Source organism: Helobdella robusta (genome assembly GCF_000326865.2).
Source record: "Helobdella robusta unplaced genomic scaffold HELROscaffold_34, whole genome shotgun sequence".
NCBI classification, from domain to species: Eukaryota; Metazoa; Annelida; class Clitellata; order Rhynchobdellida; family Glossiphoniidae; genus Helobdella; species Helobdella robusta.
This window is the reverse complement of record NW_008704659.1, coordinates 2045541-2070163: the sequence shown is the minus strand read 5'-3', so window position 1 is coordinate 2070163 and position 24623 is coordinate 2045541. Positions and strand designations below refer to the sequence as shown.

The window sequence follows — 24623 nt, the reverse complement described above, 5'->3', positions numbered from 1 at the left end:
TTTGTTATAACTTTTTTTGTGTTTGCTAAATATATTAAAGTAAAATTTAATTTTAAAGTTTTAATCAGTTTTTCTAGAGAGTAATACGGGCTAGTGTATAACCGTAAATAGTGGCTAAAAATTGTGGTTCAAATAAGAAACTATACAAATACTATTACACGGGTAAATAAACTTTTAAAAAAATATCAGAGTTTTTTTTGTGGACAAGGGCATTATTTTAGTTTGAATGAATTGGCAATGTAGCACATTATGTTTAGCATTATTATTCTGAATTATAACATAACATAACAAGGATTTTTTTATTGACAGGGCCACTCTGAATCATAACATGATCACCACTAAATATGATTATTGCAAACAAATTATTATCTATTACTTGATAAGCGTTGATTAGCCCCCATATACGTATCATAATTATGCGTGTTAGGCAAGGTTTTGTATTCTCTACAGACTCGTACAATCACTATATAGAGATCATCATGAGAAAGACAGACGATCTACCTGGAATATCCATTGGAGGTTTGAATATAAACAATGTAAGATATGCTGATGGTACAGCTCTTATTTGGTAAATAAGTGAATGGATATAATTGCGTGTATGTGTGTGTATGGACTTTTGAGACTCTTCTTTTGTTACTTATGTTTATTTAGAAGTATTTTGTCTTTATTTGATCTGGGTGGCCCTACAAGTGCGAGCTTCCGGTCTCCTAGCGAATAACATATGTTTTTTCCGCATGTGTTTGCTGAATAAAAAGATTATTGAATTGAATTGAATTATAGTGAATTCAATGGAAAAACTGCAAACGATTGTTTCTAAACATCTCTGTTCCATAATTATTAATGATAAACAAATGAAACAGGTCAACGACTTCAATTATCTCGGAAGTCTGATTATCTCAGGTTGCAAATGTGACGTGGTTATCAAAAGAAGGGTAGCTATGGCGAAAGATGCATATTCTAAAATGAAAAACATCATCACCAACAGTAAAATCAGAATATCAACAAAATTAAAACTGTCAGGGTGTTACATTTTTTCTGTGCTAACTTACGGCTCTGAGTCCTGGACACTTTTTAAAGAAATGGAAAAAAAGATTAACGCTGTTGAGATGTGGTCTCTGAAAAGAATTATGAGAATTAGTTGGACCTCTCATACTTCGAATGAGGATGTATTAAAACAGTCCGATGATGAAAAGAGGAAATTACTACAGATCATCCAATGGGGTTTTTAGGTCACATCATGCGGAAGGAAAGAATGGAAAATCTAACAACTGCTGGAAAGATTGCAGGGAAAAGAGATCGCGGTCAACAACGAATAACATTCGTGATGTCCTTGTGCCACTTGTTGAATATCACCACATTTCAACTACTACAAAGTGTTATAGATCGGGTTTTGTGGAGGTCGATGGTCGCCAATGTCTTGACAGGATAAGGCACGAGAAAGAAGAAGAAGTAAATTGATGCTTAGATGTCTTTGCTGATGTCTGGCCAGGCATAAATAATTTAATCAAACGCTTCTTCCATGTCGGTACCTCTTAAAAATTCTAAATTGGAATCGCAAATAATGAAATTGAAATAACCGTGAGATGAATATATATTATTCAAAACTAAAACTCTATTTCTACAATGATATTAATATTCAACAAAAAACAGAAAAATATAATTTTCTTCGTAAGATTTGTTTGCAAACGACAAAATAAATTATATTAATAAATAATTTTTATGTGAAAAATTATCAGATGAACCTCTTCAACATTGGTGATAAATATGATGTTGACTTTGACCCATTGGTGACAAGCTTGATAACAAATGATGAATACATGCAAATACACACAAATATGTACACATACACATACACATACACAGAACAAAACCTACACATACATACACACACACACACACACACACACACACACACGTAGACACATACATACACACACACGTGTACATGCATACATATATACACAAATAAACACATAAACAAGACAAAACATCAAAAAAATAATTTTTTCATAATTTTTTCGAATGTTATTTTTTTCTTTCATTTCTTATCCCCTTTCTTCAACATTATCAGCATTTCGATTTTCTAGTTTTGCTCCAGTTCTTTAGCCAAAGTAAAAAAAACTTTACCTGTTAACAAAAAAAACCTTTGGTATTATTATCATAAATCATCATTATCATCATCAACAGCATCATCATCATCATCATCATCAACAACATCATCATCAACAGCAACAACATCATCATCATCATCATTGTCAATAACGTCATCATCAAAATCATTATCATCATCTTCAATATGACAATCATTATCATCGTTCAATCATTATCATCGTCATCTAAATAATCAGAATCACTTGTCATCATCTTAGTCGTCTTCACCTTATTCTTAACGACATTACAGAATTTATGATTGAGAACGTAGTAGATGATGAAGTTGGTCGAGTGCTGCCAGGTGACCAGTATCGTTCCGACTATCAGAGCGATTCGGTATCCGGGTTTCGTAAATGTCTCATTTCCTGTTTGAATTTTTAATATCCGTATACGTTTTGGTAGGTAAATGGTTGAGGCGCTTAATCACAGTGTTCCAGTGGCCGGGTTCGACTGCAAATAGATCTATAACTTTCATATGTGCTCTGTGTGTTGATACTTTTGAGGATTTATTGTATTTGTGAATGTATAATGTGTGCTATAGTCCAAGTGTACTTTAAGGTTTGTATGTTGGTTTAGTTTCGTTTTGTATACATGCTTATATGTTCAATTTTATGCGTGCAGTTGTATGCATGTATGTTTATTTGCAAATGTATAATTTTATGTTTGTTTCTATAAATGCAGTATGCCTTTGTTTGCCTAAAAGTGTGAATTTGTGTATGTGATTGCATGTATGTGTTTGTGTGTATGCACGTTTGTATGGGGTGTACATGTCTGTATTATAAACATTCACGCATGTTATGTTTAGTTTTTGCGTTTGTATGCGAGCGTTTTTGTTGTTTTGTCGAGTTTATATGTAGATTTTGTCTTCTTGAAATGTAATGCTGGTTTTAGACATTTTTTAGATTTAGATTTAAAAGTGAAAAAATTAAAAAGTTGTTTGTCGAGTTCTTTGGGGGAACGAGCGCAGAATTAATGTTGCGTATTAAAATGGTATTGAAAACATTTAGTGACACGATAAATTAATGAAGACGCAAATGCAGCAACTAAATAAAATTTATAAGATAAATTGATATCTATATCTAGTACAGCAACTAGCTAAAATAAACGACCAACCACCCGTCTACAACATCAACAACCAATCAATCAACCAATCAATCAACAGATCAACCAACCAGTCAGTCAACCAATCAGCAGCAAGACCAACAACGTCATCACCACCAACAACCAACCAAATATCGGCCCGACAATATTTCTACTAAATACTGCACTGGGGATTTCCCCCAGTAGAAAAACCACAACGACGGCAATCAATGTCAAGGTCAGCGCAATGTCTTCCCGCTGCTTGTGGTGCTGCTGTTTCTGCTGTCGCCTGTTCGCTAGCGACATGGCGGCCAGACTGTATATCTGAACTTTTTTGTCTTTCAGTTTTTTAAGATTGGTCTGAAAGACGTTTTGCTTGAGTTCTTGGTCGGATTTTGAGATGAATGATCGAAGGGGCGAAGTGTTTTCGCTGGTGGGTTCCACTTTGTCTGTGTTGATGAGGTTGTTGTTGTCTACGTTTCGATCGTTTGTGCTGCTATTTAGTTGTTGTGGTTGTTGTTGTTGTTGTGGTTCATGTTGTTGTTTTGCCATTTTCCCGAATCTGAATTGGTTGAGTGTGTTGCAACTTATACTGATGGCTCGGCTGTATAAAAATCCGTCGTTGGGCTGGTTATTGTTTGTTGTTGTTGCGTTATTGGTGTTAAAAATGTCATTGTTGCTGTTGTTGTTGATGATAATGTTATTGTTGTTTGTATTATTATTTTTGTCGTTGTTGTCATTATCGAAGAAAAATACATCAACCGAACTAACATTACTTAAATTATCCAAGCTATCGAGGCTGTTGTTTATGCTGCCGAAGATACGGTCTGCGTTTGTTTTCTTTACAATGTTCTTTGCTGTGTTCTTTGGTTCTTTGTTTTCATTATCGATCATGTTTTTTGACTTATTATCGCTCGCGTTTTTTATGCAAGTGTATCCAAAATTATCGGCCGTGTTTTTTGCATCGATGGTATAAATGTTGATGTTGTTGTTGTTGTTGTTGTTGTTGTTGTTGTATTTCTTGTTAATGTTATTGTTGCTGTTGTCATTCGTGTTGTTGTTTAGATTAATGTATTCTACATTATCGTAACTACTGGTGCGTTTTTGAATGTTACTTACGATCGGAGCGCTCTCAAAGTCAATATGTGTGTCGTTGTTTATGATATTGTTGTTGTTGTTAATGTTATTGTTGTTGTTATTAATGGTATTATTATTACTATTGTTGTTGCTGTTGTTGTTGTTGTTGTTGCTTATGGAATTATTGTTGTTGTTATTTATAACATCATTCATTGTGTTGTTGTCTATATTGTTATAATCTAGATCGATGGTGTTGTTAAAAATAGGATTGTTATTGTTGTGAATGTTGTTGTTGATGTTGTTTTTGTTGCTGTAATTATTAATGTTGATACTTGAAGTGTTCATGTTTTCGTAAAAACTGTTGCGACATGATTTTCTTGCCGTGCCTCTCTCATAAGTGTTGTTAATGTTACCGCCTATAAAAGTCGAAACAATAGAATTATAATCATTATTATTGTTGTTGTTGTTATTGTTGTTGTTATTGTTGTTGTTGTTGTTATTGTTGTTGTTGTTGTTATTGTTGTTGTTGTTGAAGTTGTTGCTAATTATTTTGTCGTTGATGTTATTACTGTTGATGACGTCATCGTTGCTGTTCGTTACGTCACTGTTGCCTTCGTGGCCTCGAACGACGAAATCATTTTTTATGCTGTTCTCAATCTTCGTGATGAGCTCAGGCGGAAGTGAGAGAGTTAGCGCCGACGACGTCAACAAGTTATTCGTAGTTGCCAGAATTTGTGAAGTTGCGCTGCTGCTGTTGTTGTTGATGTTGTTGTTATTGCTGTTGATGACGTAATCGTTGAGGTTGTTGTTGGTGGTGACGTAATTGTTGCCGTACTTGTTGAATTTTTGTTGATTTCTGCGTTTGTGGATGGCGATGATGAGGAGGGTGTTGAAGATGATGAGACTGCACGAACTGGCCACTGTGGTCACTGCGAAGTACATCCATATGAATGCCCTGAAGATGATTACCATCATTTTATTACGATCGAACGCTCTTTGGATAAGAATTAATAAATCATTTGTTTTACACGAGCACACACACACAAACAAACGAACACACACATAAACAAACAAACACACACAAACACACAAACAAACAAACAAACAAACACACACAAACAAACATGCACACAAACTAAAAAACACTCCGCTGTGACATTGATATATCAAAGATATTTTTTTTAGAAACATTTTTGGAGATTTTTAATTAAATAGTGTCCTTAGAAGAAAATGAATTTCAATACCACGTGACCAATCAATTCGTGACGTCAACTTTTAACTGAAGTTTTGTATTTGCTCTCCTAGCTGCATTGGTGATCTATGTATTCTTGTAAACTTAAAAGCACCACACCAGTGTTATAACTTCAAAGATCCTATTTTTCCAACGCCAAAGATTACAAATATAGCAAAGATAACAAAGATAACAAATAACCACGATAATAATAATTAATTGAAATTAATCGTATTACGCAAATTGATCATTCCCGCGGTTTTAACATTTGGTATGTGTGTGTATCTATATCTGTATGTGTATCTAGATTTTCTAGATTTGTATCTGTAACTGTATGTGTGTAACGTTGTTGTTTGTTTTCTAGATTTGTATCTGTAACTGTATGCGTGTAACGTTGTTGTTTTTGTTGTTGAAACATTTGCTACTCTGCTGACAATGCCGATGAAATAATTTTTATTTTGAATAATTTTTATTCTGAATTATCAGAGGTGATTTTAATAGCCTTTCTAGCCTACACGAACAAAAGTTTTTCAAAATAAAATAAAAGTTTAAAAGAAATAAAAATTTTAATTTCCACTGGACGTAATTTGATTTTCGAAATGTAAACTTAATCCGAATTAGGTATCCTGTAAAAGTTATTTCAAAAAAAACGTGATGCTATGGCCGTATGTTGTGATTGAAATTATTTATTTTCTTCGTTTGTGTAACTTTAAGTTTCTCCGTAAGTTCGTGCGTATGTATTGTTGCGTTAACGAACGTATGTGCGCATCTGTGTTTATATTTTAGTTACTTTACAAACGAGTAATCATTCTTCTATTTCGTAAATTGTCACCCTCTAGTATAAAAATCTTCTATTGAAATGACTCCTCTCCTCAGTGTGACGGATGAAGTTAGCTTGGCTCGTTCTTTCTTTCATAAAATCAGTGTTGCCTATAAAATTTTCACAACAAAATATACGCAAAAATCAGCTTAGCTTACGTGTAGTTTTCTTTCGTTTACAGTGGAAGGGAGAGAGTGAGATGATGACTGGTACTCCGTTCGGACGGCGGTTTCACGTTTCAGTAATTGAGTTGTGGTGCGATCAGGCTTTCATTCACGCATATTTACATACATTGTCGTTGTTATGACGTAGAAAAATGCTGTCATTTCATTTTTTTTTAATATTTTTGTGGTGGTCATAATTGGCGATGTTCCTAAACTAGATCACCTTTTTATTGAGAAGAATGAAAATAACTGGAAATAATGTTTGCAGAAGTTGTTTTGTATGTGTGGTTTACTCAAATATTTTTTTCTGCTATATTCTTAACTAATGCATGCATTCAAAATGGATTATCAAAATATTTAGTGAAAAAAGAAACAAACTAACTTTAGTAATCTTTTTTTCATTTAAAGTTTTCAACGCATCAATGAAAAAATTACGAAATGAAAATTATTAAACTTTAAACCAAATTTAATACGCTGTGTGTGTTCGTATGCGCGCGCGCGTGTGTGTATTTGTGTGTGTGTTTGTGTGTGTGTGTGTGTGTGTGTGTGTGTGTGTGTGTGTGTGTGTGTGTGTGTGTGTTTGTGTGTGTGTGTGTGTATTCGAATGCGAATGGATGTTCATTCACATGATCACTTTTGCATAAATTTCTAGTCCCACATATGGTGTTTTAATTGTGTTTTACGAATGGAGGCATTCCTTTTGGGGTTGTGTGTTGTTGTTTGTGTATATATGTATTTGTATGTTTTGTATGTTGTACATATTTGTATGTTTTTGTATGTTGTTGCTATATGTTTGTAATTGTATGTTTAGTATTGTTAATGTTATATGTATTTGTATGATTCTGTATGCGATTGTTCTCTAGTCTTTATGCTGCTAAATGGATGTTTATTGTTTGTTTGTTAGATTTTTGTATAAGTTATTTCTGTTTTACCAATAGCTAACTTTTATTTGTTGCTATTCTTGGTGGTGTCGCAATTTGACGATCCTTAAAATTTGTTAGATATATAAATGTTGTTTCGAGAGATCGACTGTTTTAGTGGCTTTCAAAGCTATAACATATATATTAATACATACACGTAGGGCCTATCCGGGCTTAAAATTAAGTTATTTATTTTTATGAGTTAGCTTGGAAAAGAAATCGTTTCCTAAGTTTATTGTTTGTTCGAATGGGCAGCAAATGACTAATCCCATACAAATAATTTGATTTACAATTTTCAAAAGATTTATTTCTTCTTTTTTATTCAATTCAATATTCAATTTAAGCAAAATTGTTTTTTCTTTCTAATTAGGATTTCACTCAGACAACATGAACCGAATTAAATAACATTGCAACGCCTAACAGAGAAAAATTACTTCGATTCTTTTAATTTAATGTACAAATAAAGATGAATCTTTTTCTCCAGAAAAATTTTCAATTTTTTCAGGTTTCATTGAAAATAGTAGTTTAAATTCACAATTATAATAATCTCCATTATATTTATCAAAATCATGGACCCATATTTTTCATGACGATGACGATAATGATAATGATTACTACTATCATCATTATCATCGTCATTATCATCAGCAGCAGTGGCAGCGGCTGTAGCGACATAATCGCCATAAAACCTCAGAAGAGCCCATAACATAGGTAGTCTACCGTTTAATCCTAGCGATCAGCTCTAATGCCATGCATTCGTGAAGAGAATATCGTTGTAATAAAAAAATTTTTGTTGACTGGTTGATTTTTATATAATAAAAATATGTGATAAAATAAAAATAAGTAAAATAATAATAATAATATTGTAAAAAAATAGTAAAAAAAAATTAAAAAAATAATTGATGCTACGACGAGGACGAAATGCCAATGATGATGTGCCATCTATGACAGTTGCAACGCGTGCACCAAACGTACCATGAGTTGACAATGTTCAATTAGCAGACGCAATCTTCTATGCATTCACGAAATGAAGTTAAATGTGTGTTCGTTTTGTATTCATAATTGTATATCCATTCATATTTGTGAACTCATTCATTTCATACATTTGTATACATATTTGTATGTGCAAACACAAAACACAGCATGATCTAATTAGGATGTATGTATTATTTTGAAAGGTGGCTCACTTTTCCATCGAATGAGTTCAACGCGTGTTGGCTAATTATCATCTATCAATAAAAAAACAATTACAACTAAGTGATATGAGAGCAAAGTCACTAGGGCAGTGCCAACAACTGCATTCGAGCAGCAACTACACGTACATATATCATTTCTACATGCAGAAATGAAGGCACAGTCTAATAAAGGAAGATAAACACATCACCCGCACAAACATTTCAGGTATTATCATCTATAAATCAGGTGCAAATATCAAAATTAAAACAACAGAGCCGAAAGTAAAAATGCAAAAACCAAGTACAACAAAGTTTGGTGCTCAAGTACTAAAACAGTACCATAGAAAATTGGTACTCAAGTACCACGAAATACACACACAAAATGTTGCATCGGTGAATGTTATGGAAAGCGCATGATTTGAAGTCTGTCTTGAAAGATGTGGAGGAAAAATTTTTTAATGAAAGATCAATCATTCAGAACTCTAGAAATGTGCAAAAATGTGATGTTAGTTTAGGAACGAGTTGTTATAAATAGGAAAAAGTGCTTGTATGCGTGCATGTGTGCGTGTGGTGTGTGTGTTACATTTTGTTTGTTCAGATGTTTACTTTGGTGTTTGAATCTATGGATTTTATTTTGCTTAGCAACTTGTTTGTTTTATGCTATTTGATTCTTTATTTTTGTTGGTCTATAGAATGTTCTTTTATGGGTGCAGCTGAATGTATTTTGTTGCGTTTGCTTATCTTTATAAATTTTAAAAACTTCTGTTGTGTACTTTTTTCATTTACATGTTATCAAATTTATCTGACAGTCAGTTCATACGTGCTAGTTCAACCGCTCGTGCAATCCTAATAAGCTGTTCGTTCCATCAAACTTTTTCATTCGTGTCGTCGAACTCACACACACACATCACACACACATCACACACACACATCACACACACATCACACACACACATCACATACACACATACCACACACACACACACACACAATACGCACATACACAACACATCCAAACACAGAAACACACACATGCAGACGTACTTTTTCAGACATTTTTCAATATTCATCAAATTTAGACAGCTGCAATAGTCCCTGCTAAATAAATGTAATTAAAAAAATTAAATGAGTTTCTACGTTTCTGTATGGCATGTAGAAAGAAGTTAATCAGTTTATTTATTTAAAACGAACAAAGATTCAACAAAAAACAATGAAATGTAACTGAAATTTATCTGATTTTCAGTGAAATCCGCATTCCACTCTGAAAGTTTAGAAAATAAAACTGAAATTAATGAACATTGAGCAATGAATGTTCTGGCGCATGAATTACTCTGAGATATTAAAATTCTGTTGATAAATACATAAAAATCGTACCTACAACTTTACAACAATTTTTCCACCAATAATTAGCTAAATCCAAAAACTCCTTTATTTAAATCTTGAGGCAGTTCATAAATGTGTTTAATTTTAATTTTCAAAGATATGAACGCTCAGTTTTTGAGGATTTGAAGTGGATGAAAATATGAAAATATGATTTAGCATTGTTCCTTCCGATGTATTCCTACATTGCATTACATTTTTATCTGCATTTATGGATTCTATTATGGCCAAACTGCGTCTTTTTCATTAATTTTCATGATGCTAAAAAAGTTACACACACATCAAACAAGCAAAACAAATACACACACACACACACACACACACATAAACACATGAACAAACAACATACACACGCACACATATACATAAACATATATTAACACTTAAACAATACAAATGAATAATGCACTTGTGAATTAGTTCAGCAATTCACGACTAATTCATCATTAATTCACTTACTTGTACCAGGAGCTCTGACCAAATGTTGTAAATGTTAATACACCATCTTCACTCCATGTCATGGAGAATAATCTGTAATTGTATTTGTATTCTATTGTATTGTATTGTGTCGTATTGTATCTGTATTAGTATCGTATTGTATCGGTATTTGTATGTATATTTTCATTTTATTGTATCGCATTGTGTTTTGTTGATTGTATTCAATTGCGTTGTATTGAATTGATTTGTATTGTATTGTTTAAATTAGTATCTATATCCTTAACAAAAATAGACATGTATAATATATAATATATACATATATATAAATATAAATATAAATATATATATATTGTAAAGACACAATACATTTATACTTGAGCCACATATACATATTTGGCCACATACACAACGTTTCAATTCGAACACCGAAGATGGTATAGGAATACCGAAAAAAGCTTTTCAGTTCTATCATGCTTTAAATAAATAAAAATTTTGATTTTGAACTCAAGAAACTTGACAATGATTTACGATCTACAGTTGGGGAAATCGAAAAATTAAATAGGAAGCTAACTAACGCGGAACATGCTGTGATTTTCATCAATAATTGCATTTCTGACAATATATATATATATATATATATATATATATATATATATATACATATAAACATAGACATAGACATACGTACATCTTTGGAGCAAAGGCTTATTTATCCATCAAAACACGAGCAATGTTTTGATTCTATCTTTTTTATTCATAAATGGATGTTATATTTTTCGAGATATTTTTCATCTACACAATCATCAAGACGTCTAAATTTTCATCATAATCTCGTCGTCGTCATCATCTTCATCATCGTCGTCGTCTTCTTCATCATCGTCGTCATCATCGTCCTCATCGTCATCGTCATCACCAGTGTTATCGCATAATTTGTTATCACTACACTCATTGCTGTCAATGCTCATTTCATTAATCATAACAGTACTAACTGTCCTTACATCTGCGGTCATCATCATTACCTCTGCAGTCATCAACATCGTTGACGTCATCATCATTGGTGACATCATTACTTATCATCATTTCCCATTTCCCATTATCAAACGCCCATTGCGTCATAAATGTTTCATAGACACCACCATCATCATCGTCGTCGTCGTCACCATCATAATTAGCTCGTCATCATTTTTGGCCACTGCCTATCAATTTTTCCCAGTGAATTTTAGAATTCAAAGTAATAGGTTTTCCTTTTTTTATCATTTTATCATTATTATAAATAATTTCACCAATATTTATTCATCATATTTTTATCACCACACAATCATCGTGAATGATAATAATTATTATATAAAAAAATTTTCACCGTAGAGTATTATAACACACCTACATTGTTTGATACATAGATGTTACAATATAAACCCATACAACACGATACAACAGAATACAGTACAAGAACAACACAACATAATGAAATACAAAACCACAGTATTCGGTGTAGTGTACGATACCAAAGCCTACAATACAAAAAATATTATACAATACAATACCGCAACATCAGAAATACATTTTGTATAGTTTAATTCCCAGTTAAAAATTTCAAAAAATTTTTATCAATTTTTCAAACAATCGTTCAAAGCAGAGCTATGTTTATTTCATCGTTGTTGTCGTCGTCATCATCCACTTCATCGCCACCATCATCATCATCTTTACCACCATCACTACCATCATCATCTTCATCATCGTTATCATCATCGTCATCATCATCCTACCTTGGTAAATTGAAGGAGATAGCAAAGATCCAAATTGCCAGCACAACCCTGCGAGCTGTTTTCCGCGTGCAGTAAATTTTTGAGGTTACAGGTTTGTAGATGAAGATGAATCTGAGATGATGAAAATGATGAGGATGGGATGGATGAAGATGATGAAGATGAATCTGAGTGAGACGATAAAGACGTTGATGGTGTAGTTGTAGATGAAGACGATGGTGGTGTGGCTGTAGATGAAAATAATGGTGTTGTGGGTGATGAAAGTGATGATGGTGTATCCCAACGTATTTTATCACACGCAATGTGAGTTATACGACGTGAGTATTTTTAATATTTCTGAAAACTGATTAGAAAAAAATTAACAACAACAATAATAATAACAACAAAAAAAACAACAAGCAAAACAAGCGCCAACCTTTCAACAGTAACGGTAACAGTAATGAAAATGCTGGCGTTGGAGCAGATAGATCCAAAATAAAAATAAACATAAATCTCATACATTCGCCAATGAAAACTCTTTGGGTAGAAACCTTTCCCGACACTGTTTAGGCAGAAGAATCCCAAAGTTAGGAAATCGGCCAGAGCCAAATGGAACAAATAGAAATAAGTTGACTCAGGAAAATTCCTTTTCGACTTAAGAATTAACAAGATGGTGAAGTTTAGAAGCATTCCTATGCAGCAGATGGTCGGCACGATAATTGTGAAGGCCAAGCCCTCGGCGTGTTTTATGCGGGAGTCGTGTTGGCATTGCTGTTGTTGTTGTTGTAATGTTGTTGTTGTTGTTGTGAGATGAGTAAAAAGTTGATGAAGTGTTGCTGTTGTTGTTGCTGTTGCTGTTGATGTTGAAGATGTTGCTGCTGCAGCTGCGTTCGTTGCTGCCGCCACTGATGTCGGTGTGGTGGAGATGCGATTTAGCATTTTTGATTAATATACTCCGTTGGTGGAAACGATGAAATGACGTAATGTTTGCCTAGATCCACTTTTAACCAACAAATATATCAACACTTACATTAACGAATAATGACAGTAAGATTAATAATAAGTTAATCCACCAGTCTCATTTTTACATTCGCGTATCTTCAAGTGCTTGCCATTCATTGATTTGCTATTTAAAAGTTGAATGAATATATACAGACAAATTTTATAAATAATATATATATATATTATATATAAAAAATTTATAATTTTAATTATTTATAAGTGAATACACACACACACGCACACACACACACATATATATATATATAATCAAAATATATATATGATAAACAAAGATGATAATAATACATAATAAATTCCATATTCACCGTCTACGCGATTACGCGATGCAATTCTATGGGATATGATAAGAAATGAGAGAAATGACTTTTGTGTAAATCAATTAATGCATGTAAATCTTTGCACGAAAACATTTGTGTAGTTTACATTTATATTTGTATGTTCATTTGTTTGTTTTGTATAGTTTATGTGTGTTGTGTGTGTGTGTGTGTGTGTGTGTGTGTGTGTGTGTGTGTGTGTGTGTGTGTACGTACGTGTGTGTCTGTTTGAGAATCTGTAAAGGAAGAGAAAGAGCGTATGTGTGTGTTTGTGTGTGTGAATCTGTGTATCTGTAAGAGAGAAGGAGAAAAATAGAAAAAGACAGAGAAAGAGTGTGTGTGTGTAAGTGTGTGTGTGTGCACGCGTGTGTGTGTGTGTGTTTGTGTGTGTGGTGTGTTTGTCGTGTGTATGTAATAGACAAGATAGAGAGAGAAAGAAGTACTTAAATCCATTTTCCATAACAGTTACGTTTGTAGTAAAAGTTTTGTTTGCCTTTCAACATACATACATCTGACGATGATGATGATGACGATGATGACGATGATGATGATGATGACAAAGATAATGACCATGATGGTGATGATAATGTGTACAAAAATCAAAATGTTGGTATAAAATAATATTACATTTCATCAAAGTGAATTGTTAGAATAATGATGGTAATAAATACAGTGTGCGTGTGCGTGAATGTGTGCGTGTGTATGTGTGTGTGTGTTTTTATGTGTGCTTGTGTGTGCGTGTATGTATGTGTGTGCGTGTATGTATGTTAGTTGATCAAGGTAGATGATTCAAAGAACAGGTTAAAAAATTATTTTTATTATTAATAAAAATAATAAATAATAATAATAATAATATTATCAATAATAATAATAAGAAGAAGAATAATAATAATAAAGAATAAAGATTTTATTAATTTTTTATAAAAATTATATTTAAAATTTTTTTGCAAATAAAATGCAAATAAAATTAATGAATAACCTTTTTTAACAAATTAACAACAAATCATAAAAACAAACACGTACACACACACACACTCACACACTCACACACACATACACACACACGTACACGATACATATAATTAGTAATTTACAAATTAAAATGTAATAAAAATAACGAACCATTTTTACTAAAAGATTATTTAAACGAAATTTCAATCTTCTTAAACATTCATAAGAACGAGATGCAAAGCTTCTTATGTGCAGAAGACAGTATATAATCAGGCAGTAAATACAATACATGCAACAAGAGGATAGTCTTATATCTATAGATATAGTATGATATAACATAGATAACTTATCCTAAATATATCATACATACATATATATCAGCATATCATAATACTATTATCAATCTCATTTTTTAACAAGCTTGACCATCTTTTTTCTATAACATTATTTAGGGATGTATTGTATAACAATACATACATACGTACGTACATTGCTATGAATTATTTTATTTTAGTTTATGAACATTGAGTGCTGGCTGATGAAAATTTGAAATTATAATTGGCGCGATATGAATTTGACCAATAATAATAATAATAATTATAATATCAATAATGTGAACTCTTTTATTTTCCAAAGACAGAGCATAAGTAAAATCAAAATATTGACAATGAAATAAAATTGAACATAGTTAAATATACAGTTACATGAATAAAATAAAATAAAATAAAGATAAAGTGTTAGAGTAATACGGATAGTCATCATTGCTCGTCATCTTATGAAAATAAGTAAGTACCATGATGATAAATAGTATAAAAAACTTCACTCATTGTTTCTATCATAGTACAGAGCATATGATGACGAAATTACACTGTTAATCAAGCTAAATCTAAAATAATCGGTCCAAGTTATATCAATTAAAGACATATTAAAAGGATTGTAAAAGCCAATTGGCGATATTTCAAAGGTATTAATTAAAATATTGCAATGCTTAAAGTCATCAATAATACTATCTTTCAAATTACCAATATATTTATTCATTTTAAATTGTTTTGATTTTATGAAGTTAGTTTCATGGCAGACAGTCAGTTCAAGTATCTCGGCGTGCTCTTTCAACGATTTTATGTTGAGGCCACCAGTTTTATACGGCAGCGAGCTAACTTCGGCGATGCAACTGCTTATAGGCAGTGATAGCCATTCTCTTACTGTTTCTGTCACAAGGCGGTCCAGTGTGTTTTCTATCCAGGTTAGCGAAATATTGTAGGTGCGTAGTTCAAATGAGATTTGAGTAGGGACAAAACGCCTAAGGATTTCCAGCTTCCATTGAACAGTTATATCCAGTCCACCAATTTTTTCAGCATAACCTTGAGCTTATTGTGCAGTTTGTCTTTCTCTCTGGTATCTTTGCCTTCAAAATCGTACATTATTCCTAAGTACGTAAAACCTTCGTTAATATTCACCCGGGGAATTATTTCATCATCTATTGTTAATTGAGGCAAAAACTGCTCATACTTTCCGTCCAGCTTTCTCATCCCAAATGTACAGCATTTGTCAGTTCTCAGCTTCATACCCGTCCATTTGCACCATGTTTGGCTGAGATTGATCAGTCTCTGGGCACTCTCGGAACTGTTAGCAATGATTGCCGAATCGTCGGTAAACTGAAACCAGCCTCTGGATTTTAGATTAGCTGTTGGTCCCCATATGTATCCGCATTGTTAATATTGTTTTGCTTCTAGCATTTTCATTAGAGGATTGAAACAGAGGTTAAAAATCAATGGTGAGCCTGGGTCACCTTGTAGGACCCCCCTTTTTACTTGAATTGGGGAGGTTAGTTTGTTGCACGCCGATACAGTTATCGAGTAATCGGCGTATATTGATCTAATTAGATTGCTGACCTGGTTTGGGATGTGGTGATAACTTAGGATCGATGAAATTAGATCATGGCTAACCTCGCCAAATGCATTTCTTAAATCTAGGAGGGTAACAATGATTGTCCTCTGATGTCTCTTGGCGTCCTTTAGAAGGTGAGATAGTAGTTGCGTGTGTTCAGCTACACCGTCAACTTTGGGGTAGAAGCCTTTTTGGATGTTTTTATTAATGAAGTTGTTTGAATCTAAATATTTGTATATTCTATTGTTTACAAATGTTGAGAAAATTTTATAGATTCCGATTTGGAAGGCGATATTTATTGTGAAATGGGTCTTTTAAAATTTTGTTGAAAAATTTTATTGTTTCAATTCTGACTTTAGTTTGTTGATTGGTTTATCGAGTGTTGTTATTGAGCTTGATTTTTGATTAAGAGTGCCGTAGTTTGATGCGAAATAATTGTATATTAGTGTTTGTAGAGTGGTAGTGAAGTTATTGATGTCAGTAATGTTTGGCAGTGTTGCTATTTGAGAGTGGAAATATGCATTGGCTTCAAGCCAATGAGTTGTTGTTTTGGGTAGTTTTATCCCTGGGAGTGGTGTATTGTTCGTGATGTTGTTTGCCGGTGGCGATGATGTTGGCGGCGGTGGAGATTCTTTCTGTTGCATCGGAGATGACGTCAATTTGGAATCCGTTTCTGGATCATTTGGAGATTTTCTCGAATTTTGCAAGTTCTTGAATGTTTTGCACGATCGTTGATGCATTCGCAAACCTTTTCTCCCTTTACATCGTCTACCACAGCAACAAGTTGTTAAATTGTTATCAGTATCAACGGCAATATTATTATTTAAATTATCGGCCAGTAAATTTGGAGAAATTATGATATTGTCACCTGTTTGTAAACGTGCATCATTGTAATTGTTACTGTTTGCAGTAGATTTTGTACAACGCCAGGAGTGGCTTCCGAGTTTAACAAAATCTCTAAAGCAATATGGGCATTTTGCAGCATTTATTATTAAAATTAAGTTAAAAATTATAATTAAATTTAATAGATATTTAGAATTATGAAAAATTAATATCATTTTATTCGTCATAATTTTTCGCAATTTTTACACCTATTTTTTATACTTTAAAACGATATAAAACTCGATTAATGTAACTAAAATAGTGAGCTAGTAGAAGTCTGCCAACTCTCGTATTTCGCAATACAATAATAATAATATCAATACAATAATAATAATATCAATAATAAGAACAATAATAATAATAATACACATATATTACATACATGAATATGTACATACCAGCAGGCCTAGACTCAGAGAGTAATAACAGACTGGATGGTTGCACTCCTCTCCCTCCGTGTTCCCGTGGCTGTTGTTTGGCGTGGAGTGTGAAGTGTAACCTACAATAAGATAGGAGCTGCAGATTTTCGGAATAATGAATATAAAGATTTAAATGACAATACAAAACTTTTTTTCTGCCAATTTGTATTGGAACGTTTGGACCCATTAATAAAGAAACACAGTTTTTTATTGATAATATAAGTTCAAAAATAGTTCAAATATCTGGCGATCCAAATAAACATAACCTTTCATCTTTACAAAACAAAATGTTTCGCTTTTGTTACAAAAGTGTAATGCTTTCTGTCTCTCGGAAAATATCGCCAAATGTGCCTCTATACGAGACCCATTGGCGAGCGAGTTGATGGTTTTTACATACATACATACATACATACATACATACATACATACATAAATACATACATACATACATACATACATACATACATACATACATACATACTTACATACATACATACTTACATACATACATACATACATACATACATACATACATACATACATACATACATACATACATACATACATACATACATACATACATACATACATACATACATACGATGTATGGTGCGATTTGGTGGGCTGGGGTTGCTTAGCGTGGTTCAGCTGGCTCCCGTTGTTTATAATTCTTCTGCCGCTGCCACTCTCGACCTGCAGTCTTCCCTGCTCCACCGGTTTTTTCGTTGCCGCGATATTCTTCCCCCAGTGTCCGCCCCGGGGGACCGTACGCACGTCCAAATTTTGAACGAAAAATATAACAAAATCTTTCAAAATTTGTTGTCTTCATGCGGCGACGACTTTTCCACCGCTCGTTTGTTGGCCATGTCCAGCGTTGCCAGCTGTGGGTGGTTGAGATCGTGGCCCAACACCTCTGTGGGCACCAGGCTTGACGACGAGTTTGTGATGTGAGATTTGCCATTGGCTTCAGACTTGGCCTGGTCATTCAGAATAAATACACGTGCCGATGTGGCGCAGGGGCGGACGAGTTTGGGCACCACGGTTTGGTTTGTCGCCTGGGTGGGGGCCGTCAACTACGTCACTCAGCGCTAAACGAATACATTTGTCGGCTCTTCTCCAAGGCTTCAATCCCGGTTCTCAAGGAACCATACGGCATTTCTGCGCATGATGGTAGGCGCCCGGACGGATGCACACTAATACCTTGGAGAGCCGGCAGATGTTTGGCGTGAGATGTTACGGTCCCTGGCACCCTCGCCGAACGGTACGTAAACCTGACAAGTAAAGAATGCAGTTTGGCCGCGGCCAGGGCAGCGGACGAAAAAATGAAAAAATATGGAAACGCCCTCCCCTAGATGGAATTCTTGCCAATATGTATCGAGGTTCTCGGCCCGATGGACCCCAACACCCTTAAATTTCTTAAGGCAATATGTAAAATGATCAGCGTCAGATCATGCGACAGCAGGGAACTGTTTTTGGCAACTAACCACATTTCGTGCTTGTTGCAGCGGTTCCTGCGTGTCTGTGTGCTTGAAAATATCCAACTGAATGCCGACATGTGCAATTAACGACAAATCAAAGTGTTAATCCATTTGTTACTTGATGTTTGACGGTTCAGTGTCACTCATCATGTTTTGGTTTTAACATACATACATACATACATACATACATACATACATACATACATACATACATACATACATACATACATACATACATACATACATACATACATACATACATACATACATACATACATACATACATACATACATACATACATACATACATACATACATACATACAAAAATAAACACAGACATACAAAAATTAACAATAACATGCAAAAAGAAACACATACAAACGTCACGCACGTAAGTACTCACGGTGCCACACTTATAACTTCTTATCAATTACCAGCCAAACACCATTTTTTATAACTTCGAGTTGTGTTGGATGAGAATTTGGGCAAAAGTATAGAACGTGCTTCTGAACTGATTGCAAACATACAAACAAACAAACATACAAACAAACATACAAACATACAAGCGCATACTGATACAACTTACATACAAATACTAACACACATGCATACACACATACAAACAAACATTTTAAAGCATAAAAAAATTAATACACATGGATGTGTGCTTGTGTATATGATACACAATGAACAAAATAAGCTTCGTTTGAATTTATTTCTTTATCATCCGCAAAGGAGATGCCTAAAAGGTTGAAAGAAAGAGAGAAAAAATATGATGCCCACATTTAATCTGTATGCATGACATGTCGAATTTAGCTTAAAATAAATCTCTCCGAGATAAATTATTATTTTGCATAAGTATTTATATTTTGCATAAGTGTTTATATTATAATTATATTGTTTAAATATTATTATTTATTATAAACTTGAATTGAGAGAGAGAGAGAGAGAGAGACTGAAAAAAAGACACACACATTCAAACACGCACACACATAATTATTAACGTGAACTCTCCTACTGAAAACTTGAGTCAGAGAGAATGATGGAAGCAATTAAAGTAGGTACACGTTGGAACGATTATATCTTATCTTAAAAAGTAAATGAAAAGCCATAAAGGCAGAAATAAAAATATTAAAATTTAAATAATAAAATAAATTAAATAAAATCTTGGCAAATCAAAATACCGAAATAAAAAGCAAATGTTTCAAGAAAATTAAAAAAGCTTTTTTTTCTAAATATATCTTCAATTTCAGTTTAAAAAATATGAAAGCCTGCAACAAGCATGATGATGAATAACATGGTGGAAATAATTATAGTGAAAAATTCGTTTTAAGATGTCTGGTCTATTGACAACACACAATATTAGGTTTTCCCTTATTAAACATTTTTTATCAAGAAGTAAAGAAATATATATGCCATACATGTGTGATAAATATGTATACAGTATATACATATGTCTAGTATTCTAGTATTCTCTCTCTCACTCTCTTTCTTTCTTTCTTTCTCTCTCGTTCTTTCTCTTTCACTCTCTTTCTCTCTCTCTTTATTTTCTCCTTCTTTCTTTCTTTCTTTCTTTTTCTCTCTCCCTCTCTTCTCTCTCTGCAAATGTGTAAATGTAAGATTATTTTATTTTGTGTGTGCCCGTGCGTGTATACATGTCTGTGTGTGTATGTTTGTATGTGTGATCGTTTTCGTGTTTTTGTATGTGTGTGTGTTTGTGCATGTGTTTGTGTGTGCAGTAGGTGTGTTTGCATGAATTGCGGAAATAAATTTACATTGTATCTCTAAGTGCATGGAAAACAACGTTCATCCGTTAGACGCTCATGGCACACGAGTGAATGTCGTTGTTATTTTTATTGCTATTTTGTGTTTAAAAGAATTTAAAAGAATTTTTTGTAAATAAAATTTAAAAAAAACTTACATAAAGTTTTGCTTGCTGCATGTTCAACTTTTGTTTTCTCTCTACCTCAGGAATTGGGGTGAAATAACTTGATGTAAAAATAAAAATTCTGCTTTTGTACGTCGCCATTATGTCAAGTGCAACTGCCTGAATCAAATCAATTGTAGCAATGTATGAATCTGTCTCTCTATCTATATCTATATCTGTATCCATATCTGTATCCGGATTTGTGGAGCACCTCTCTCGACGACCTCAGAATATATAAGAAGTATTCTTTCGTTCACAGTACCTTTATTCAATCATTAGAGTCTTTAATCTAAAACACGCTCGCATGTTCATCCCATCATAACATGGCATTTAACATAACAAGAATTATAGTGATTCTGCAGATATCTCCGTGTGAGAACCACTGGATCGATTCTGACTAATAATTTGGAATTAAAGTCCCAATTTTCCAAGTCTGACATTGAACTCCTGCGTTGTAGAAGCTGTTACAGTTTTTTCGTTCAGTTTATTTTAATGTTCAATAACTCTCGAGCTGAAAAATCTTTTTTTCACTTTTCCTACCATTACATCACGACATATTAAATGCAAATTATCAAAGCAACATCTTCGCGGGAGTTAGTTATAAATTATTTTCACAGATCTTCTTTGTTGTATTGTGAGTGTGAAGGAAAAATGTTGGGGTGGAGTGGTATGTTCAGTTGTAGGGGTGTTGTACCTGTTAAAAAGCAATTCTTTAAACACAAAATCAAATTAATATTTCAATTTAGAACGTTAGATGGCAGAGTAGAATAAAATTTTTCGTAATGCATTTAGTTCTAACGAGAAATCAATTAATTTCTCAATGTAAAGCGTATACGTCATATTACGATTTTACTCGTCATACAACAGAAAATTTTCTACTTAACTTCAGTGCTCTACAGTCGGCTTGATGATGTGATTGTTGTAAGAACTTGGTCCCGCCCTGATCCGTTTGAAATGCAAGGAAAACCCTAACTTAAACGAAATATGAGCGCAATCAAGTGTGCGTCGTTAATGTTATTAAGTTAAATTAAGCGCTAAAAAATTATTATTAACGATCCCGACTATTGATACATAGTAGTAACGATAGAAAAAATAACATAGATAACAAAATAGAATACGAAGACACTCATCCGACCCAAAGTGTATATCGTAATTTCATGTCTATGTAACTGTACTTTATAAGCTCCAGGGTATATGGCTTGATTTAACAAATTCAATCTTTTAACGATGTACTGATTTCTGAAATTTGTGCTCAGTGTAATCAATTCTTGATTGTGAATTTAAGAATTTTGCACGCAAAATTGTTTGAGCTTCGAACCAGCTTGATTAGAAATTGCTTAAAAAACATCATAGATGATTACATAACGGGATTCAAGGAGAGAGAGAAAAAAGAGAAGTTGAGTTTATATAAAAAGTTTGCAGAGGATAATCTGGACAAATATGAAGTGCCAGCAGAAGAGTTTCAAAAACTTGTTGAATTGCTTGCCTTAGGCACGGATCTCATGCCAGATGAGGAGCCGTTGATGCTGCTCACCTCGGTTACCACGGACCAACTGCACAACTTAATGATGGACCAACAAAATTTCTTTTTTACAAAGATTGTGGAGAATATCCCAAAAAATTATGTATCAAAATTGCACCTCGATTCTGACGGCGTTGATGGGATCATCAATCACACAGATTATTTTCCTCTCTGCTATCGTGTTCAAAAAAATTATTTCCTACCATATCGCATAGGTGAGTTCTTGGATAAAATCTGCCCGATATGTCGGGAAGATTTCATAGAACGATCTTTCGTGGTCACACTTTTCATGTAGTGTGTTTCAAAACGTGGATGAAGAAGCAATATCTTTGTCCGACTTGCAGATACGAAATTGCTGAGTTCAGGAGAGTCATGTATGATTACCATACTCTTGTCGACAAGAGGGTTGCTGCCAGAGGACAACTCAATATAGATACGCATCACACAGTATGGAATCTCAATGTTGATCGGCGTCAGAGGCCATAAGCTATTTAGAATTTGGGAAACTTTATTAGTCTCATATTATATTTCGGTCCAAATCAGTAATGTTGAATACCCATTTTTTCAAATAAAATTTGTTTATTGTCACATCATAATGTTATCAGAATTATTATAGTTTATCATTTTATTCTAATAAATATTTATGGTCTCTTCTTGCAATAAACCAGAATACCAACCATTAAACCAACCAACCGACCATATAGACGATGGTGAATGAATATATACAAAGCTTTTTTAATAATTTATTTTATTAATGGTTTTTATTAGTGCTGCTTTCTACAACCTGCTTCGCACTCAGCCATACAAAACGTACATGAAAGTGAGTGGATTCTATAAATTTCTCTTTCTCTTGTCTATTTATAGTGAATAATTAGATGTTTTATAAATGAATGGGGTTAAACACAAACACATACACACGCTCACACATCCAGACACACACACACACATATATATAATTATGTATGCATGTTGTATATGGTATATATATATATATATAAGTCTTATATATAAGTCTGTTTTCTCACATGTTATCAGATGTTTAAACGGTTATAAAAAAAATTAAACGTTTGTTGTGCTGTGATGTCTTATGAAATGGAGTCGAACGCCATTTCGTAGCGTTACTTTAAATAAATCTATTTGTAAGACTTTTTCAAAAAGTTCTTCTCTATACAGATTAAAACAGTAAAATAATTTTTCGCAAATAATACTAATGAATTAAAAATACTGTTGTTTAAAAGTTTTTTATGAAAATATAAGATGTAATGCCAACAAGTTTTTTTCCCTCTCAAAATTCAAGATTAACGTCTGTTTCTATTAGAGTTAGAACAAAGTAGGATTTTTAATTCTGGATCAATAAGAACTATTAATTGAATAAATCCTGCTTTATCAAATCAATTGGGAATTCTATCACATCATAAAATAATCTAACAATGGATAAAGCTTTATTGGCCGAAAAAACTCAACCGCCATCAATCCTTCCAAAACCAACAAGCGTATCTCACATGGTTCGGAAGCTGGCCAACACGACAACAACATTTCATCATCAGGTGAGACAACAACAACAACAACAACCACAACATCTACAACAACTACTAGTACAACAACAGCAGCAGCAGCAACAGCAAGAAACTCGTTGTGAAAGTAACCGCGAAGACATTGCAAACGATGCAAAGATAAATTTTTCAAGTTTTATCGAAAATTTTGAGAACTTATCACGATCCAGAAGTCAAGAAAATAACGCTAACTTCTTGTCTAGATCGAAAAGCGCTCTGTGTAGGAAAAATCGTTTCAATTTATTTCCCGACACAGGCATTTGCAACAACAAATTTGAGGCTAGCAACAACAACGACAACACTGACAACAACAACAACGATGATAATAAAAATAATAATAATTTCAACCAAAGCAGCAGCGACCACAACGACACGAACGACAAAAGACAAAAAACTGATAAAAATATTTTCAGCGCATACCGGCGGAACAACATCGAGCCAGGAAATGTAAATAAAAATTCGGAAATTGTGGCAGGATGCATATCAC

At 33.4% G+C, this 24623-nt stretch overlaps 5 protein-coding genes across 5 annotated transcripts in view; 2 read left to right on the top strand and 3 right to left on the bottom strand.

The window, feature by feature from the left end:
- Window positions 1-2820: 2820 nt before the first annotated feature.
- On the bottom strand, window positions 2821-5283 carry HELRODRAFT_175724 (hypothetical protein; the record flags this gene model as incomplete). Its single annotated transcript, XM_009023122.1, has 3 exons — window positions 2821-2847; window positions 3445-3858; window positions 4003-5283. The coding sequence occupies 3 exons, from the start codon at window positions 5281-5283 to the stop codon at window positions 2821-2823; spliced, it is 1722 nt and encodes a 573-aa protein (XP_009021370.1).
- A 7004-nt stretch (window positions 5284-12287) lies between these two features.
- HELRODRAFT_175723 (hypothetical protein) lies at window positions 12288-13260 on the bottom strand (the record flags this gene model as incomplete). The annotated part of the gene is made up of 3 exons (XM_009023121.1): window positions 12288-12426; window positions 12615-12949; window positions 13252-13260. The coding sequence occupies 3 exons, from the start codon at window positions 13258-13260 to the stop codon at window positions 12288-12290; spliced, it is 483 nt and encodes a 160-aa protein (XP_009021369.1).
- A 3428-nt stretch (window positions 13261-16688) lies between these two features.
- On the bottom strand, window positions 16689-21247 carry HELRODRAFT_175722 (hypothetical protein; the record flags this gene model as incomplete). The annotated part of the gene is made up of 4 exons (XM_009023120.1): window positions 16689-17221; window positions 17618-17751; window positions 18855-19069; window positions 21056-21247. 4 exons carry the CDS (start codon window positions 21245-21247, stop codon window positions 16689-16691), a joined length of 1074 nt encoding a protein of 357 aa, XP_009021368.1.
- Window positions 21248-21712: 465 nt separating this feature from the next.
- Window positions 21713-23069, top strand: HELRODRAFT_175721 (hypothetical protein; the record flags this gene model as incomplete). The annotated part of the gene is made up of 3 exons (XM_009023119.1): window positions 21713-21728; window positions 22415-22874; window positions 22928-23069. The coding sequence occupies 3 exons, from the start codon at window positions 21713-21715 to the stop codon at window positions 23067-23069; spliced, it is 618 nt and encodes a 205-aa protein (XP_009021367.1).
- Window positions 23070-24013: 944 nt separating this feature from the next.
- The window catches only part of HELRODRAFT_175720 (hypothetical protein), a gene marked incomplete at both ends in the record, with an annotated part of 988 nt that continues 378 nt past the window's right edge, over window positions 24014-24623 (top strand). The window contains one exon of the mRNA XM_009023118.1: window positions 24014-24583. Coding sequence (XP_009021366.1) covers window positions 24014-24583 — 570 coding nt within the window. The remainder of the gene's footprint in view (window positions 24584-24623) is intronic.